We start from the raw sequence: 17500 nt of genomic DNA, 5'->3' as shown, positions 1-17500 counted from the left end.
GCAAAAATATCATTAAATCACTTGTATTTTACCACAGTAATTCACAGTATAATGTAAAATAACACTTTCAGCCACTCTTGTATGATTTCAGTGGGATTTGGGTGCGTATTGCTTTGTATTATTTACGAGGGAGGGAGGGGGCAGCAAACTGATTCAGACCAGCTCATTGAGGGTACATGGGAGAAAAGAAATACTCCCAGCCTGTCCTAACTTTTCCCCTGATGAATTAATAAATGAACTAATAAATGAATTGATAAATGAAGAAGCCAAATCACTGGGTAATGAAAAAAGGAGGAATTACTTGAGAGGAGCATGTGGAGTGACGTGGAGGGACAGGTTGACGAATGAAGAAGTGAAGGAACGTTGTGGGGTGGATGTGGATGTGGTTGAGAAGATTGGGAGAAATACACTGAGGTGGTTTGGACATGTAGAGAGAATGGAGAATGAAAGACTGACTAAGAGGGTGTATGTAGGTGAGGTGGAGGGAGGGAGAGGGAGGGGTAGACCGAGGATGAGGTGGAGGGATGGAGTAGAGAGGTATATGAGGGAGGGGAGGGTGAGATGGGTGGAGGGTAGTCAAATGGTGGGTGACAGTGACTTGGAGGCATTTTGTCTGCAGCCACCCTTTGCGGGATTAGGGCGTCGGGCTATAGATAGATAGATAGTTATATTTGATTCACTGGATAATGCCCTCACTAAAACAACCATGAACTGTGCCTGGGATAGTGTTACATTTGCAGTGAACAGTGTCAGCAGAGTTCAGTGAGATAAAATGCATTAGTGAATCCAGTCCCTGTACTGTATCCACCTGCAGATATTTAAAATCATGTATGTTATATCCACCCACGGATATTTAAAACCGTGTATGTTATATCCACCCACGGATATTTAAAACCGTTTATGTTATATCCACCCACGGATATTTAAAACCGTTTATGTTATATCCACCCACGGATATTTAAAACCGTTTATGTTATATCCACCCACGGATATTTAAAACCGTTTATGTTATATCCACCCACGGATATTTAAAACCGTTTATGTTATATCCACCCACGGATATTTAAAACCGTTTATGTTATATCCACCCACGGATATTTAAAACCGTTTATGTTATATCCACCCACGGATATTTAAAACCGTTTATGTTATATCCACCCACGGATATTTAAAACCACTTATGTTATATCCACCCACGGATATTTAAAACCACTTATGTTATATCCATCCACAGATATTTAAAACTGTGTATGTTATATCCACCCACGGATATTTAAAACTGTGTATGTTATATCCACCCACGGATATTTAAAACCGTGTGTGTTATATCCACCCACGGATATTTAAAACTGTGTATGTTACATCCACCCACGGATATTTAAACCGTGTATTTAAAAAACGTTGATGTTAAGGGATGACTGTAGTATGATTCGTGTATAATGTGTTGGTGTATAATAATATTCGTGTATAATATATTCGTGCATAATAATATGATTCGTGTATAACATGATACGAAATCAGATGCACTTTTGAATGGTAGGTTGCCAGGGTACGATAATGACAACCTCAGAGTCGTGCGCCACGACTATAGGAGAGTATGTGAGTGAGGTGGAGGGGGGAAGAGGGAGGGGGAGACCAAGGATGAGGTAGAGGGATGGAGTGGAGAGGTATATGAGACACCAACTAGGAGAGTGTATGTGAGGGGTGGAGGGGGAGACCAAGGATGAGGTGGAGGGACGGAGTGGAGACGTATTTGAGAAACCCCTGCCCCCTGCCATCTCACTGCCCTCCCCCCAGCTCACACCTCCCTCTCTCGTAACGTTGGAATGATGGTATTAATTCCTGTGTAATTCTGGTATTTGTGGTGTTAATTCCAATTCTTTTATTTGTGTGGTTTTATTTGCTGTATAGTTCTTGTATATGTTTATGTGAAGCTACAGAACGTGGTGAATATTTTTGGCGTATCCGATAGAGCCAGGATTCCGGGGGCTTGAATGATGAGTGAATGGAAGTGTAGCCCACTGACTCTATCGGATACATTTATGTGAAGCTACAAAACGTGGTGAATATTTTTGGCGTATCAGATAGAGCCAGGATTCCAGGGGCTTAAATGGTGAGTGAATGGAATTGTGGCCCATTGGATGTGGTGAATGTTTTTGGTGTATCCGATAGAGCCAGGATTCCGGGGGCTTGAATGATGAGTGAATGGAAGTGTAACCCATTGGATTTGGCAAATTTGGGCTGTCCGGACATAGCTACTCCTCACCCTGCCCTTGGGTGGGAAAGGAGGTCCGGATGATGATGATGATGATGATAGTAATAGTGATGATGATGATGATAGTGATGATGATGATGATGATGATGATGGTGATGATGATGACAATGATGGTAATAGTGATGATGATGATGGTAATAGTGATGTTGATGATGATGATGATGATGATGGTGATAGTGATGATGATGATGGTGATGATGATGATGATGATGGTGATAATGATGATGATGATGATGAAGTTGATGATGGTGATAGTGATGATGATGATGATATTAAATGCACTATAGCTCTTGTATTTGTCTGTAATATTATCCGTTCTTTCTCTTCAGACTTTGTTGGAGCATGTAGAGCAGACACTACAAGCAGACAGGGAAGCCTCAGCAGAATAATATCTTACATCAGGAGAGTGTATGTGAGTGAGGTGGAGGCCGAGGATGAGATGGAGGGATGGGGTGGAGAGGTATATGAGAGAGAGGGGTGTGAATTGGGAGCAGGGCAGTGAAATGGCGGGGGACAGATGACATGGAGGCGATTTGTTTGTGGCCACCCCGTACAGGATTGGGGCGTCTGGCAATAAATAGATAGATAGATCGGCTTTTTTTGGCTGTGTTGTTTACAGTATTGAGTGAATTATTGTTAGGACTTTTTTTTTTTTTAATGCTAGGAAGAAGGAACCAAAGGCCAGGAGCCCACAAACTGTTCCTTCCAAGAAAAAACAAAAGCAATACAAAAGAGAGCCACATTCAAGATGCGTTCATTTCGAGATGCCTGGACACACTGCATTTGAAAGACTGGAGGTCATAGGAAGTAGGAAATACAGACAGAGGGAGACATTTCCAGAGTTGACCTGTTGTATAACTGAAGGACTGGGAGTATTGGTTAACTTACATACCTACCTACCTACACTGGAGATCATAGGAAGTAGGAAATACAGACAGAGGGAAGACAGTTCCAGAGTTGACCTGTTGCATACATGAAGGACTGGGAGTATTGGTTAACTTACATACCTACCTACCTACCTACACTGGAGGTCATAGGAAGTAGGCAATACAGATAGAGGGAGACAGTTCCAGAGTTGACCCTAGAGAATTTATCCGAAAACTTTGATCATGTATTTCCATAATGTATTTCTCTATCCATCCATCCATCATCCAATCCTGTGTTGCCCCATGAGGAACGTAGGAGTGTATGTCGCCATTTCTATCTATCTATCTATGTCTGTCTATCTGTATTTCTCCTCTTCTGTCTTTCTGTCTGTATCTATCTATTGCCAGACGCCTTAATCCCATATGGGGTGGCCACAAACAAATCATCTTCATGTCACCCTGTCCCCTGCCATTTCACTGCCCTGCTCCCAGCTCACACCTCCCTCTCTCATACACTGTACCTCTCCATCCCTCCATCTCATCCTTGGCCTCCCCCTCCCTCTCCCCCCCTCCACCTCTCTCACATACACTCTCCTCATTAGTCTCTCATATACCTCTCCACTCCATCCCTCCATCTCATCCTTGGCCTCCCCCTCCCTCTCCCCCCCTCCACCTCACTCACATACACTCCTTGTTAGTCTTTCATATACCTCTCAACTTCATTCCTTCATCTCATCCTTGGCCTCCCCCTCACTCTCCGCCCCTCCACCTCATTCACATACACTCTCCTTGTTAGTCTCTCATATACCTCTCAACTTCATTCCTTCATCTCATCCTTGGCCTCCCCCTCTACCTCACTCACATACACTCTCCTCATTAGTCTCTCATATACCTCTCCACTCCATCCCTCCATCTCATCCTTGGCCTCCCCCTCCCTCTCCCCCCATCCACCTCATTCACATACACTCTCCTTATCAGTCTCTCACTCTCCATCCTCTCCACAAATTACTAAGAGGAACTGCTAGACTATTCCCTCTGTATTTCACCATTAGTGATGTTAATTCCAGTGTGTATAGTATTTGATTAATATTTTGGCAGTTTTTGAAATATATATAATACCTTTGATATTCTATTCACAAAGTAATACAAATGGAAATGGGTTCCTGAAAATATCTATCTATCTGTCTGTCTATCTATCCATCTATATCTATCTATTTTCAAATGCCATAATCCTGTAAGGGGTGGCCGTTTGTCTTTGAGTTAGTTGTTTTATATCTATCTATCAGTCTATAGCCAGACGCCATAATCCTGTAAGGGGTGGCCGTTTGTCTTTGAGTTAGTTGTTTTATATCTGTCCATCAGTCTATAGCCAGACGCCATAATCCTGTAAGGGGTGGCCGTTTGTCTTTGAGTTAGTTGTTTTACGGGGAGGGGCACTAACCCTCCACCAACCCACTTGTTGACACGGAGGGAGCACGTATGGTTTGGTTATATGGTTACCACCCAGCGTTGTTAATGGTTTCTTGGCTTACAGGAAACCATCAGGCTTGTCACTCAATGTAAAGCCACCTGTAAAGGAAAGAAAAGCAATAAGAAGTGACAGGAAAGATGGGAGAAATAGGAAGAGAGGAGGACAGACACAGAAAAAAATGATAAAGGCTAAGGAAGAAGTAGGCAGCACTACCTCAAGTGAGTGGATGATGGTAAGAAACAGGAAGAGAGGAGGGCAGACACAGAAAAAGAATGATAAAGGCTAAGGAAGAAGTAGGCAGCACTACATCAAGTGAGTGGATGATGGTAAGAAATAGGAAGAGAGGAGGGCAGACACAGAAAAAGAATGATGAAGGTGAAGGAAGAAGTAGGCAGCACTACATCAAGTGAGTGGATGATGGAATGAAATAGAAAGAGAGGAGGACAGACACAGAAAAAGAATGATAAAGGTGACATAGGAAGTAGGCAGCACTACATCAAGTGAGTTGATGATGGTAAGAAATAGGAAGAGAGGAGGACTGACATAAGAAGAATGATAAAAGTGAGGGAAGAAGTAGGCAGCACTACATCAACCGAGTGGATGATGGTACAGTAGAACCTCTTTGGTCCGGACCCCTTTAATCCGGATTTCTGTTAATTTGGACAAAATTTAAAAATAATAAGCTCCAAAAATATGTTGAAAGTAGTTCTAAAGTCATTTTCAGTATCGGCGCGGAAAGCGATCGTCATTCGTTTAGTCTCGGATCATGCTAGGTTGCAACATGGGCGCCTGTTTAAACACACGCTAGCATTTGTTCCATCAACTAGTTCACCAACCATTTATATTTTTATGCTGTATTTCAAAAGTTAATCCTCCTTACCATGCCCCTTAATGCAAGTGTAGCTTCTGCAATGAATAAAAGTGTTAAAAGGAGGAATTTGCTTACACAAAAATGGGTCAGAATATTCTGCAGTGTTTAATGATTACTGTAGGTAATTTTTTGTACTTAAATGTACTTTACCTGTACATCAAACATTAGCTTCTTGCCCATATGGGCGTTATCAATATGCCAAAGATGACAATGTACTTTTTGCCTACATAAATTTTATTTTTATTCCAAATATTACAGTTAATTAATTTATTTATTTTTCTAGATTACCCTGATGGTCCGGACAATCTGCTAATTCGGACAACCCTTCCCCCCATATAGTCCGAATGAGAGAGGTTCTACTGTAGTTAGATATAATTGCCCAGCAGCAGTAAGGATAATCAATAAAGAAGCATTATTATATTGAAGGAGTTAAGGTCCATTTATTTCCTAATTGTGAGATAAGTCTATGAAATTTTTTGATATAGATTTGTGTTTTAATTTCCTGGTACAGAATTTATCTTACCTTCGAGGGACACGAGTCAAGAGTGAGAGCAGTGGAAAGTAGTTATTTAAGAGGAGCATGTGGAGTTACATGGAGAGAGAGAGACTGACAAGTGTGGAAGTGAAGGAGCATTGTGGTGTGGATGTGGAGTTACATGGAGAGAGAGACACTGACAAATGTGGAAGTGAAGGAGCATTGTGGTGTGGATGTGGAGTTACATGGAGAGACAGACTGACAAATGAGGATGTGAAGGAGCATTGTAATGTGGATGTGGAGTCACATGGAGGGACAGACTGACAAATGAGGAAGTGAAGGAGCATTGTAATGTGGATGTGGAGTCACATGGAGAGACAGACTGACAAATGAGGACGTGAAGGAGCATTGTGGTGTGGATGTGGATGTAGAGTTACATGGAGAGACAGACTGACAAATGAGGAAGTGAAGGAATGTTGTGGTGTGGATGTGGATGTGGAGTTACATGGAGAGAGAGACTGCCAAATGAGGAAGTGAAGGAGCATTGTGGTGTGGATGTGGATGTGGAGTTACATGGAGAGACTGACTTACAAATGAGGAAGTGAAGGAATGTTGTGGTGTGGATTTGGATGTGGAGTTACATGGAAAGACAGACTGACAAATGAGGAAGTGAAGGAGTGTTGTGATGTGGATGTGGATGTGGAGTTACATGGAGAGACAGACTGACAAACAAGGAAGTGAAGGAGCGTTGTGGTGTGGATGTGAATGTGATGGGAAGCATTAGGAGAAACACAATGAGGTGGTTTGGCCATGTGGAGAGTGAGAGACCGACGAGGAGAGTATGTGAGTGAGGTGAGGGGGGAGGGGAAGGCCAAGGATGAAATGGAGGGATGTAGTGGAGAGGTATATGAGAAACTAACAAGGAGAGTGTGAGTGAGGTGGAGGGGAGGAAGGGGGAGGCAAAAGATGAGATGGAGGGACGGAGTGGAGAGGCATATGAGAGAGGGGGGATGTGAGCTGGGAGCAGGACGGTGAAATGACTGGGAACAGGACGACATGGAGGCGATTTGTTTGTGGCCACCCCGTACGGGATTAAGGTGTCTGGCAATAGATAGACATTATCTTATTTACTGTATTCATTGGTAAAATCACCGAACATTACATAATCGTCTTATGAAAATAATCTTTAGTATTATTTTCTTTAAACACATTCGTACCTCTATTTTTAGCTACCCATTATTTTTTATTCTTTTTCTTTTTAATTTAGCATTTCAAAAAGTAGATAACGCTCAAATAGTTCATTATAGAAAAATTTTGTCAAGTTCAAATTTCCCTCCATCGTGTGTGTTTGTTTACATCGGCCAGATGCTGAAATTCAAAGGTAAATATTGGGGCTGGAACATAATTTTGGAGAAAACTATGTAATTTTCCATATATATTTCCCTGTTTTTGTGTGTATATTGTTCAGTTTCATGCAGTCCATAAGATATTTCATGAAGGGAAAGGCAGTGTTGAGATAAATAGGCAAATATTGGGTTTATTACAATCGGCGTTTCAGGACCTCTTAAGCCAAAGCATATATTTTGTGTTTATACAGCCACTTTGAATTATTTATTTTCTTTTTCGGTATATGTACTGGTCAAATAATGTGTGATATAATAAGTGATAGAAGTGGATGCCTGAATTTTATTTCTTAATAGAAACTAAAATTATGGGTGTTTGATGTCTTTAAGGGCCATATTGTTTAGCTTTCATATATATAGATAGATGGATGTGATAGGAAGCGTTATGAGGAACACACTGAGGTGGTTTGGCCATGTGGAGAGGATGGAGGGTGAAAGACTGACGAAGAGAGTGTATGTGAGTGAGGTGGAGGGGGAAAGAGGGAGGAGGAGGCCGAGGATGAGATGGAGAGATGGGGTGGAGAGGTATATGAGAGAGGGGGGTGTGAGTTGGGAGCAGGGGAGTGAAATGGTGGGGGACAGGGCGACTTGGAGGCGATTTGTTTGTGGCCACCCCAAACGGGATTGAGGCGTCTGGCAATAGATAGATAGATAGATATAACATAGTGGCAGACAATATTTTCAATTACATTTTCTCATCATTTTAGGGCAGTCTCTTCGGTAGGTGTATGTTTTTTGGGGTAAATATACACTTTATTTGCAGCAGTAGAAAGACCATACCAATTCAATTTATATTCCTTCTGTTTGTTTCATGTATTTTTCTTACTATTTTCAGGGTGGTAAATTTCTTTTTCCAGCTGAAAAATACCCCTTTTGTTTTTATCATCACATTCCTTCAGTTGCACCTATGATTGTTTGTTTCTAGGTTAAGTTAGGTTAAATTATTAGGTACAGTTAAGCTAGGTTAGGATCAGTTTAGTTCAACACGTAGGTTAGGACACTACGCTGACGAATCAAACGAGTTGACGCAGTGGAACAGCTTAAAACAATGGGGAAGCAGACTTAACAATGTTTATTTACCAACCCCAGAATAATCAGAAAAATATAACAGTCCATCAGAAAGAAGAAGAAATGATTTGGTGGTGAAGTGTATGTTTGGTATTATTTCCATTTCGGACGTAAATGGAATTTCATATTTTTACAGTTATCAATCTTTAGTCCAAAACAGAAAATTTACCCTATGTTTACTGTTTTTTCTGTGGAGTTAGTTTTATAAATATGTTTTTTGGGTGAGTTTTATGTTCATGAAATTACATCAGGCCTTATATCGTACATGCATTGGAGGTTTTAGTGGTTTTATAGAATGGTTTTAGTGATGGTTCAGATGGTTTTAATATCATGGGGGGTTTAGGTTTAGCCCTACCCAGTTAGGTACCATGTTTTTTTATCTATTTTTTTTGGTAAACATACACTTTAAGCAGTAGAAGCGCCTAACGAAATCAGTTCTTCTTTCTGATAGTCTGTTATAGTTTTCTTATTATTTTTTAGGGTGGGTGTGTGAGCTGGGAGCAGGGCAGTGAATTGGTGGGGGACAGGGTGACATGGAGGCGATTTGTTTGTGGCCACCCTGTATGGGATTAAGGCGTCTGGCAATAGATAGATAGTTAATAAACATTGAGTTTGTTTCTCCATTTTTTTAGCCGTTCTGCTGCATCAACTCATTTAGTTCATCAGCGTAGTGGTGGAAGGGACTGTCCTAACCTAAGTCTTTAACTAAACCTAACCAAACCTACTTAACTGTACCTAATGATTTAACCTAACCTAACCTAACCTAACTCAACCCAACCCAACCCAGCCCAACCCAACCCAACTCAACTCAACTCAACCCAACCCAACCCAACCCAACTCAACCCAACCCAACCCAACTCAACCCAGCCCAGCCCAGCCCAACTCAACCCAACCCAACCCAACCCAACTCAACCCAACCCAACCCAACCCAACTCAACCCAACCCAACCCAACTCAACTCAACCCAACCCAACCCAACCCAACTCAACCCAACCCAACTCAACCCAACCCAACCCAACTCAACCCAACCCAACCCAACTCAACCCAGCCCAGCCCAGCCCAACTCAACCCAACCCAACCCAACTTAACCCAACCCAACCAAACCTAACTCAACCCAACCCAACCAAACCTAACTCAACCCAACCCAACCCAACCCAACTCAACTCAACCCAACCCAACCCAACCCAACTCAACCCAACCCAACTCAACCCAACCCAACCCAACTCAACCCAACCCAACCCAACCCAACTCAACCCAACCCAACTCAACCCAACCCAACCCAACCCAACCCAACCCAACTCAACCCAACCCAACCCAACCCAACCCAACTCAACCCAACCCAACCCAACCCAACTCAACCCAACCCAACTCAACCCAACCCAACTCAACCCAACCCAACTCAACCCAACTCAACCCAACCCAACACAACCCAACACAACTCAACCCAACCCAACCCAACCCAACTCAACCCAGCCCAGCCCAACTCAACTCAACCCAGCCCAGCCCAACCCAACCCAGCCCAACCCAGCCCAGCCCAACCCAACCCAGCCCAGCCCAACCCAGCCCAACCCAGCCCAACCCAACCCAGCCCAACCCAACCCAGCCCAGCCCAACTCAACTCAACCCAGCCCAACCCAACCCAACCCAACCCAGCCCAACCCAACCCAGCCCAGCCCAGCCCAGCCCAGCCCAACCCAACCCAACCCAGCCCAACCCAACCCAGCCCAGCCCAACCCAACCCAACTCAACCCAACATTGCTTAACTGTACTTAATAATATAACCCAAGCTCATCATCATCATCATCATCATCATCATCATCATCATCCAGACCTCCTTTCCCACCCAAGGGCAGCCAAGCTAACCTAACCTAACCTAAGCTCCAGTTGGGAAATTGGGAAATGAAATCCACCTTTGAGTACGTTGAGTTCCATTGACTCTATCGAATACATTTATGTGAAGCTACAGAACATGGTGAATGCTTTTGATGTATCAGATAGAGCCAGGATTCCAGAGGCTTGAATGATGAGTGAATGGAAGCGTGGCCCATTGACTCTATCGGATACATTTATGTGAAGCAACAGAACATGGTGAATGCTTTTGATGTATCAGATAGAGCCAGGATTCCGGGGGCTTCAGTGATGAGTGAATGGAAGTGTGGCCCATTGGACTGGACAAATTTGGGCTGTCTGGACATTGCTACTCCACACCCTGCCCCTGGGTGGGAAAGGAGGTCCAGATGATGATGATGATGATGTTGATTTATTATTATGGTATTATTATTCTTATTTTATAATTTGTTAGAGTTATTAGGCATTGGAATATTAAGTGGTGAAGTTTATAATTATCTCCAGACTAAATTTCCATTTTTTTTAGATGATGATGATTATTATTATTATTATTATTATTATTATTATTATTTTTTATAAATAAATATCCCAACCTATCATTTAGTGGAAAAAAATGTGTGGATGATGATGGTGATGATGAGAATGTTGACAGTCTTGATTAACAATGATGATAATGATGATGATAGCAGTGATGATAATGATAACATTGATAATGATAATAATTGTAATAATAATAATGATGATTCTTAAAAATATCTCGTTAATTTCCAGGCAGGTCAACAATCAGGTGACAAGAACAATATTTTAAACCCAGCGACACAAGGTCATCCGACGTACAGTATCTTTGTTTACAGTAAGTGCGTAGCTCCGAAATTGCGTAGGTAATCCATCGTAAGCTGACTTTGCATGTCGTATCTTTGCCTGTAACTTGCCTTGTGGATTTTGAGTCACTTTCACCCTAGTTCTATCGAGCCTAGTCACTCCGGTATCTTAGTGTGTGTGTGTGTGTGTCTCTCTCTCTCTCTTTCTCTCTCTTTCTTTATAAGTGCACGTGGGGGGGTGTCTGTCTCTTTGTGTGTCTGTGTGTGTGTGGGAGGGTGAGTGTGTGGGGGGTGTTTGTCTGTCTGTCTGTTTGTGTCTGTCTGTCTCTCAATGTGTGTATCTGTCTGTTTCTATATGTGTGTGTGTGGGGGGGGGTGTCTGGCCTTCTCATTATGTGTGTGTGTGTGTGTGTGTGTGTGTGTGTGTGTGTGTGTGTGTAGGAGGGGTGTCTGTCTGTCTCTTTATATGTGTGTGTGTGTGTGTGTGTGTGTGTGTGTGTGTATGTCCATCTGTCTGTCTGTCTCTCAATGTGTGTGTGCGTCTGTGTGTGTGTAGGAGGGGTGTCTGTCTGTCTCTTTATGTGTGTGTGTGTGTAGGAGGGGTGTCTGTCTGTCTCTTTATGTGTGTGTATCTGTCCATCTGTGTGTTTGTGTGTTTGTGTGTGTGTGTGTGTTTTAATTTCCTGGTAGTCATTCTTTCTTATATAGCATGTGAACTGACTCAATAATTTTAACAACATTATAATTATTACTTACATGTATGGCACTGAGTATGTTTTATGTATACCATTATATTATATACATTATCTATCTATCTATTGCCAGACGCCTTAATCCCATATGGGGTGGCCATAAACAAATCACCTCCATCTCACCCTGTTCCTTGCCATTTCATTGCCTTGCTCCCAGCTTACACCCCCCTCTCTCATACACCTCCTTATCCCTCCATCTCATCCTCAGCCTCCCCCTCCCTCTCCACCCCTCCACCTCACTCACAACACCCCCCTCTCACATACCTCTCCACTCCATACCTCCACCTCATCCTCAGCCTCCCTCTCCCTCCTTCCACTTCACTCACATACACTCTCCTCATTAGTCTCTCATATACCTGTCCACTCCATCCCTCCATCTCATCCTCAGCCTCCCTCTCCCTCTCCCCCTTCCACCTCCCTGACACACACTCTCCTCGTTAGTCTCTCACTCTCCATCCATTCCACTAGCGTCCAATAATTTCCATGTATTTGGCCATGTGGAGAGGATGGAGAGTGAGAGACTGACAAGGAGAGTGTATGAGTGAGGTGGAGGAGGGGAGAGGGAGGGGAAGGCCAAGGATGAGATGGGGGGATGGAGTGGAGAGGTATATGAGAGACTGATGAGGAGAGTGTATGTGAGTGAGGTGAAGGGGGGGAGAGGGAGGGGGAGGCCAAGGATGAGATGGAGGGATGGGGTGGAGAGGTATATGAGAGAGGGGGGGTGTGAGCTGGGAGCAAGGCAGTGAAATGGCAGGGGACAGGGTGACATGGAGGTGATTTGTTTGTGGCCACCCCTTATGGGATTAAGGCATCTGGCAATAGATAGATTTTCCCCAGCCCTGTTATTTCTCCTTTCCAGTTCCATGTGACAGGATGAGTGAAACATTGAGGAGTAAGGCAGTACGAGAAATCTTATCAACAGAGGATGCATACCTCCGCCATCTGCATATCCTGGACAAGGTGAGTCGCGATGTGGTGTTTTTTGGTGTATGTTGGTGAGGAGTTTACTTGGCACACACACACACACACACACACACACACACACACACACACACACACACACACACACACACACACACACACACACACACACACACACACACACAGTCACTCTCTCTCTCTCTCTCTGCTGTAAATTAGTGAGGAAATTGGTGATGAATATTGACCTATACTTTTTACTGTAAATTGGTAACTCCATCCCTCCACCTCATCCTCGGTCTACCCCTCCCTCCACCTCACCTACATACACCCTCTTAGTCAGTCTTTCATTCTCCATTCTCTCCACATGTCCAAACCACCTCAGTGTATTCCATCCCTCCACCTCATCCTCAGTCTACCCCTCCCTCCACTTCACCTACATACACCCTCTTAGTCAGTCTTTCATTCTCCATTCTCTCCACATGTCCAAACCACCTCAGTGTATTCCATCCCTCCACCTCATCCTCAGTCTACCCCTCCCTCCACTTCACCTACATACACCCTCTTAGTCAGTCTTTCATTCTCCATTCTCTCCACATGTCCAAACCACCTCAGTGTATTCCATCCCTCCACCTCATCCTCAGTCTACCCCTCCCTCCACTTCACCTACATACACCCTCTTAGTCAGTCTTTCATTCTCCATTCTCTCCACATGTCCAAACCACCTCAGTGTATTCCATCCCTCCACCTCATCCTCAGTCTACCCCTCCCTCCACTTCACCTACATACACCCTCTTAGTCAGTCTTTCATTCTCCATTCTCTCCACATGTCCAGACTACCTCAGTGTATCTCTCTCTCTCTCTCTCTCTCCTTGTGTATCTTTCATTCTATCCCTTCTTTCCTTCTCAGTGATAACTCGTTCTATCTTATTCCGCAGTTTTTCGTCCAGCCGAGCCTAGAGAAGCACATATTCCCCACCCACGTCCACAACACCATCTTCGGAGAGCTGGCGACCCTAAGGCACATGAACGAGGAGCTGCGGAGTGCGTTGGGGTGCGGAGAACAGGACGTGGGTGCGGCCTTTCTCCGTTTGGCTCCGTTTTTGAAGGCGTATGCGTCCTATGCGAAGAATTACCAGCAAGCAATAAACCAACTGCTGGTGAGAGAATATTGTGATTGTAATGATGTAGAGGAGGAGGAGGAGGAGAGAATTATGAGAGGAAGAGAGAGTTACAAGAGGAGAGAGTTACAAGAGGAGAGAGTTACAAGAGGAGGAGGAGGAGAGAGTTACAAGAGGAAGGTTGAGGAGGAGGAGAGAGAGTTACAGGAGGAGGAGGAGGAAGAGGAGAGAGTTACAAGAGGTGGAGGAGGAGAGAGAGTTACAGGAGGAGGAGGAGGAGGAGAGAGAGTTACAAGAGGAGGAGGAGGAGAGTTACAGGAGGAAGAGGAGAGAGTTACAAGAGGAGGAGGAGGAGAGAGAGTTACAGGAGGAGGAGGAGGAGAGAGAGTTACAAGAGGAGGAGGAGGAGGAGGAGAGAGAGTTACAAGAGGAGGAGGAGGAGAGAGAGTTACAGGAGGAGGAGGAGGAAGAGGAGAGAGTTACAAGAGGAGGAGGAAGAGGAGAGAGTTACAAGAGGAGGAGGGAGGAGGTGGAGGAGGGAGTTATAAAAGGAGGAGACAGTGTGTTAGGGAAGGAAATAATTAGAAATATTTATGTATGAAAAGGGTAGGTGTGTGTGTGTCTTGGAATACTGAGGGATGAGTGAGGCTGGCTCTCATTATTACATATTTACTTAGACATTATTAGTAGTAGTATTGTCATTGTTATCATTATTATTACATATATATCTACACATTGTTATTATTATTATTATTATCATTATTATCATTATTATTACATATTTACCTACAAATTATTATTATTATTATTATTATTATTACATATATATCTACAAATTATTATTATTATTATTATCATCATTATTATTACATATTTACCTACAAATTATTACTATTATTATTATTATTATTATTATTATTACATATTTACCTACAAATTATTATTATTATTATTATTATTATTATTATTATTATTGTCATTGTTATCATTACTCATATTTACCTTTATTATTATTATTATTATTATTACTACTACTACTACTACTGTTATTATTATTATCATTATTATTATTATTCACCAACACAGGAATGGGAGAGGCGAAGTAGTAAGGTCCGAGCCTGGCTAAGCATAACAGAGAGCCGACCAGAAGTGGGCGCGAAGTTACCCGCCCTCCTCATCACCCCAGTCCAGCGCGTGCCTCGTTACCGGCTACTTCTCGGCCAATTACTCAAACACACACCACCAACGCATCCTCACTACCACAACATCGCGCGTAAGTTTAGCATCATCATCATCATCATCATCATCATCATCATCATCATCATCACACACACACACACACACACACACACACACACACACACACACACACACACTACCACAACATCGCTCATAAATTTATCATCATCATCATCATTGTCATTATCATCATCGTCATCATCATCATCATCATCATTGAGGAGGAAGAGGAGGAGAATGATGATGATGATGATGTTGATAATGATGTTGATGATGATGATGATGATGTTGATAATGATGTTGATGATGATGATGATGATGTTGATGGAGGAGGAGAACAATAATGATGCTAACATTGAAGAGGATGAGGGAAAAACGATGATGATGATGACACTGAAGAGCAGGAAAATGATGATGATGATGATGTTGCATAAATACCACACTCTCTCATCCATCCACTCACCTGATTGATGCAACAGGTGTGGTGGGTGAGGTGGTGATGATGATGATGATGTTGATATTGAAGATGATGATGTTGATGATGATGATGATGATGATGCATAAATACCACTCGCTCTCATCCATCCACTCACCTGATTGATGTGACAGGTGTGGTGGGTGAGGTGATGATGATGATGATGATATTGATGATGTTACATAAATACCACACTCTCATCCATCCACTCACCTGATTGATGCGACAGGTGTGGTGGGTGAGGTGGTGATGATAATGATGATGATAATGATATTGAAGATGATGATGATGATGTTGATGTTGATGATGATGATGATGCTAACATAGAAGAGGAGACGAAAAAATTATGATGATGATGATGATACATAAATACCACTCACTCTCATCCATCCACTCACCTGATTGACGCGACAGGTGCGGTGAGTGAGGTGGGTGAGGTAGCCGAGCACATAGACCGCAGTGTTAGTCAAGCCGAGAGCCTACAACGCACCCTAATGATCCAACGCGCACTCAGGCACGGAGAACCGCCTATTGTCGCTCCCGGACGCCATCTAATTAAGGAAGGAATCTTGCATAAGGTCGGTAAAACTCTATCTATCTGTCTATCTATTGCCGGATGTCGTAATCCCATAAGGCCACAAACAAATCGCCTCCATGTCACCCTGTCCCCTGCCATTTCACTGCCCTGCTCCCAGCTCACACCCCCCTCTCTCATATACCCCTCTCTTCAGTAGTTTGCAGATGTTTTATATATCTATCTGGCTATATGTCTGTCTATCTGTCTATCTACATTGTGCCAGTTGTCTTACATCCATAAGGGGTGGCCACAAACAAATCACCTTCATGTCACCTTGCTCTTCGCCATTTGTCTGTCTTCCCCTCAAGTCACACACACCCCTCACATATCTCTCTCCACTCCATCCCCCCATCTCATCCTTGGTCTCCTCATCCACCAGCTCACACACATACATTCTTCTAGTCAGTCTCTCATTCTCCATCTTCTCCACATGGCCAGTCACCTCTTATTTCTCTTACTCCTTCATGTATGCAACAGGTCAACTCTGGAACTGTCTCCCTCTGCCTGGATTTCCTACTGCCTATGACCTCCAGCGTACGTAGGTAGGTAGGTATATTAACCAATATTCGCAGTCCTTCATTTATGCAATAGGTCAACTCTGGAATTGTCTCCCTCTGTCTGAATTTCCCACTGCCTATGACAACCAGTGTAGGTAGGTATGTTAACCAATACTCCCATACACAAATACTGTCATCTCTCCCCCCTCACCCACTTCAGACCAGCTTCCAGAAGCATATCCATACTCAGCTCACTCGCCGCTCCATTCAGTCACTTAAAGACAACACACAGCTGCATGCACGGCCTCCTGACATCCACCCTTCTGAATCCTATCCCCCTGCATGCACGGCCTCCTGACATCCACCCTTCTGAATCCTATCTCCCTGCATGCACGGCCTCCTGACATCCACCCTTCTGAATCCTATCCCCCTGCATGCACGGCCTCCTGACATCCACCCTTCTGAATCCTATCCCCCTGCATGCACGGCCTCCTGACATCCACCCTTCTGAATCCTACCTCCCTTGAGAGGACAGGGTCCACCTGGCCAGGCTGAGATGTGAGCACCATCCAGCCCTCTTAAGCTACCAGAAGAGGCTGGATGACTCCGTCGCTGATGCCTGTCCAGGATGCAACACAGCACCCCATACTATTAAGCACATTTTGCAAGACTGCATTGCACACAATGCAACACAGCATCCCATACTATTAAGCACATTATGCAAGACTGCATTGCACACAATCTGCAACACAGCACCCCATACTATTAAGCACATTATGCAAGACTGCATTGCACACAATCTGCAACACAGCACCCCATACTAT

The 17500-nt window shown here is 43.6% G+C and overlaps 2 protein-coding genes across 2 annotated transcripts in view; both read left to right on the top strand.

Moving 5' to 3' along the window:
• The window catches only part of LOC145395639 (exosome complex component MTR3-like), an 18759-nt gene extending 16095 nt beyond the window's left edge, over positions 1-2664 (top strand). Inside the window, exon 7 of the mRNA XM_080269208.1 lies at positions 2605-2664. Within this exon, the coding sequence (XP_080125334.1) occupies positions 2605-2664 (60 nt within the window). The remainder of the gene's footprint in view (positions 1-2604) is intronic.
• A 10058-nt stretch (positions 2665-12722) lies between these two features.
• LOC145395638 (rho guanine nucleotide exchange factor 39-like) overlaps positions 12723-17500 on the top strand; it is a 12391-nt gene continuing 7613 nt past the window's right edge. Inside the window, exons 1-4 of the mRNA XM_080269207.1 lie at positions 12723-12809; positions 13706-13927; positions 14975-15161; positions 16017-16180. Of these exons, the coding sequence (XP_080125333.1) occupies positions 12723-12809; positions 13706-13927; positions 14975-15161; positions 16017-16180 (660 nt within the window). The remainder of the gene's footprint in view (positions 12810-13705; positions 13928-14974; positions 15162-16016; positions 16181-17500) is intronic.

The sequence above is a fragment of the Coenobita brevimanus genome, chromosome 32 (genome assembly GCF_032717465.1).
Source record: "Coenobita brevimanus isolate Jiangsu-jjx chromosome 32, ASM3271746v2, whole genome shotgun sequence".
Lineage (NCBI taxonomy): Eukaryota > Metazoa > Arthropoda > Malacostraca > Decapoda > Coenobitidae > Coenobita > Coenobita brevimanus.
This window is presented reverse-complemented; position numbering and strand designations above follow the sequence as displayed.